This window comes from Fragaria vesca, linkage group LG6, assembly GCF_000184155.1.
Source record: "Fragaria vesca subsp. vesca linkage group LG6, FraVesHawaii_1.0, whole genome shotgun sequence".
Taxonomy (NCBI): Eukaryota; Viridiplantae; Streptophyta; class Magnoliopsida; order Rosales; family Rosaceae; genus Fragaria; species Fragaria vesca.
The window spans coordinates 25924199-25927767 of NC_020496.1; the positions used below are offsets into that span (position 1 = coordinate 25924199).

Genomic DNA, 3569 nt, shown 5'->3' on the forward strand with positions numbered 1-3569 from the left:
TTATCCGAATCCGCAGTTATATAAATTCCCATCAATTATTTCTATATCATGAACAATAATATCTCTATACCCAACAACCGTAATGAGGGTCCATGATTTGTCACTAGGTCTACAGAAAGCCAAACCACGACAATGTGAGTGAACTGCAGCCACAAGGCATGAGTTAGGGTTTGTCGGAGCTGAAGAAGTTATCACTCTACTGACGAAGGAAGCTTGTTTGTTGTCGTCGCCGATGCATGGAATGGTGGTTTGTGGTGGAAGCATGACTCTCGCACCTGATATTAGATTCAAGCAAAAGTTGGCAACACTAGTACCACCATGGTCGACCATGATCAACCACCCCTCGGTTGATCCAACACATTCCAGGTTCTTCATATCATAAGCGGGACTCGAATATTTGTAAACTTTGTGGTTCTCGCTTAGACTCAGAAAGCAATGATCTTCTTCCTCGGCACCAGAACGAAACATAAGGCATGGAAGTTGAGGAGAAGGAAGAGAAGTCTTGCTGGCAATTGCCCTATCAATGGTTGCTAGCCAAGATCGACTTGCTGCACGACACCGGAAGTAATCAGATGAGTAGAGTCGTCGTAGAATCAATAGCATAATATCTTCCGGGAGTTCTCGAGAGAAATTGTTTGTCACCCTGCTAATTATCTTTCGAGTGGACATGGTTTAGAGGTTCTCACAAACCCTAATGATATATGGGTGTTGTTGAAGGAGAACATATAACAATAATAACGGCTTGATAGAAATGTCTATTTATAGGCATTACTTAGTCTCCCGAATGATCTAGAAGATCTATCAATACTGTAATCTATTTTAATAAGGAAACGGTTAGGTCAAAACACATCTCTACTATTAGAAAGCCAGACACCCTATTTGATGTCATGGTGAAGCATTTATTTGAATTACCTAAAAAACCCAGATAATAGAAAATTCTTAAAGAAAATAAACTTCAGTTTCTATGGGCATAACCGTAAAACACCGTTAGAATTTTATGAAGAAAAAAAGGACGTGTTTTGTTTCCACTTTTGGTGGAGCAGTTATTTAAGAAATAAGATAATCAGATTCATTCCATTTTAAGTGGAGCAGTTCAAGTTAAACTTCTCTCATTTGTATACCCACATGCAGATGCATAGGTAAACGGCTAGTAACAGAAGAACAGGAAAGTAACTTCTTTAAACATGTGCAAATATATATGTCAAACCCTAGGATTTTGGGGTTTTTTTTTCTTCGATGAAACAAAATAACAAACTGAAAAACTACAATAGAAAACATCTAGTAACTCCCCTTCCCATCCAAATGGAAGGCTGGGGACACTGATAGGAGATAGTGAAACCATATAAGATTTGATGTTTTGTAATTCCGAAATTGCCCAAATATTAACATATATATTTTTTGGAGTGGCTGGGCGACACAAGTGGGAAAGCACGGCGGCGAAGGTTCATCAAGTCGATCCCCGACCTGTTTTAGCTTTCCTGTCTCGTTTTGGCGAGGATCTTGAAGGATGGAGGAGAGTGGTAGGATGCCTCTTCACGGGGTTGGTGGATAGTGACGTCTTCGAGCGGCGACTGACATCGAAGACGCAGTGACGACTCCTGCATTCAGGCGTATCAGTCTTTGGGCTGTGTCTATGATGGTCTGATCTTTGAGTGTCCAGTGGGGTGTTTTGGGCTTGGGCCCTTCCTGTGCCTAGGTTTAGGTTTTAGTTTTATATTTTTTGGGTTTGTTTGTTTAGGTTTTGGTTGGTTTGTTAGTTGTCCCTCCTCTTTGAGCGAGGGTTGTTGGCCTCCTCTTTGAGCGAGGATTTAAGGTTTGGTTAAGATGGTATGGGGGTCATGTCGTTGGGGGTGTCATGGTTATGGTGTCGTATCCATGGACTATTTTAATATCAGTTAGTTCTTGTTATGAATGTAATGGGAATGTTACATGTGCAAATATGCTGGTAGTTTTGGCATATAGTGTTTGAAAGAGTTATTTATTCTTAAAGTTGATTGTGAGGATGTATCGAGGCTTCTGAATTAGGTTAGGTTACGGTTGAACTATTTTCGGTTCTTGTTCATTGTAATCGCTGGACAAATTAACATATAATTCATCAAACATATATAGTATTTGAGATCTCATATTATTTACCTCAAAAAATATTAACATATAATTCATTCTTAAAAAAAAAAAAACAAAATTATTAACACATAATTCATTTGGGATGCTTCTTTTGTAATGATCCGGATGAGAAGATTGAACATGTTTGCAGGGATTGTTGGTTCACTTGGGACCTTGTTAGATCCTTCCAGAGGTCATCCAAGTTTTTAGTCTTGTTGCTCATCCTATCATCCTATGTCTATTAAGGAGTTCTAGCTCACTTAGCAAGAAAGATATCTCTCTTTTGCTAAATTCTATGGTCGGTATGGAAGGAATGAAACCAGAGGCTTTGAAATGATCAAGGACGTCTTTCTTTTAAACAGCTTCTTTCAGGTTCGATCAACTGTGGTCCTACTATATTCAGTGCAACCAAGAAAAAAATTGGGATTAGGATCAGATGTCAGTCGGCATCTTTGGTGCTCCTCCTGTTGGTTGGTTGAAAGCTAATATCGATGGGGCTTTTGATCAGTCTACACTCGAGTGAGGTGTTGGGGTGATTGTGAGGGATTCAGATGCATCCATTGCAGGGGGTGCGTACGTGAAGGTTGAGCATGTCGTTCAGAGATGGTGCAAGCTACTGCAGCTAGAGTGGCTTGTGAATTGGCAGTGGAATTTCATCTTACTCCCATTGTTTTTGAACCGGATTGCCTTAAATTGGTGACGGCATCTAAGGAAGCTGAGGTTGATGGTTCTGGTTTGATTTTGAAGGATATTAAGCTAAGTCTTTCTCTTCTTCCCTCTTGTTTTTTGTTCGTACTTTTAGAGAAGCTAATATGACTGCACATAGGGCAGCCATATTAGCCCTCCATGATGGCTTAACAAAACGAAAAAGTTAGGGAAAGTTAACAGCCTCAAATTGAAACTGGGACTACCAAACGCGCCAACAGCATGCTACACTATTACTATGATTTGAAAGCTAGAGAACACTCCATGAACAACTGCTTATCAGAGGATGTGCCTATAAAAACCTTATCGGTGACTCAAAGTAGATCTGTACTAAACAAAACTGATCCCTAAAGTTCTTAGTAGGTCAGGAACACTCCCATGAACAACTGCTTAATCAGAGTAAGTGCGTATAAAAACTTGATCAGTGACTCAGAGTAAGGGAGGCAATGTAAAAAAACTTAATTGTGACACTGAAGTAGACTCACTAGACTGTAGGTTTACATTGCAGAAAATGAATTTAAAGAGCTATATGTGAGATGAGAAACTGGACCTCTTCTACTGTCTTACTGGCAAAAGGCAAATTACTCTTAATATTCATACACAGAGAGTAGTCTAGGTGTAAAGAGTTAGCAAATTTAGTCACCCAAGGATAAAATTCCTAGCAGCACATAAAACTTAAAACATGGACATGAGAAAGAGCTAAAATCTGCGGTTTACCATCAAACAGATCAATGCTGCTTAGTTCTCGTTCCTAGCAGATA

The 3569-nt window shown here is 39.6% G+C and overlaps 1 protein-coding gene across 1 annotated transcript; it reads right to left on the bottom strand.

Annotated features, from left to right (window-relative positions):
- On the bottom strand, positions 1–669 carry LOC101304501. Its single transcript, XM_004305755.1, has one exon. The coding sequence runs from the start codon at positions 667–669 to the stop codon at positions 1–3; it is 669 nt and encodes a 222-aa protein (XP_004305803.1).
- Between the last annotated feature and the right edge of the window lie 2900 nt (positions 670–3569).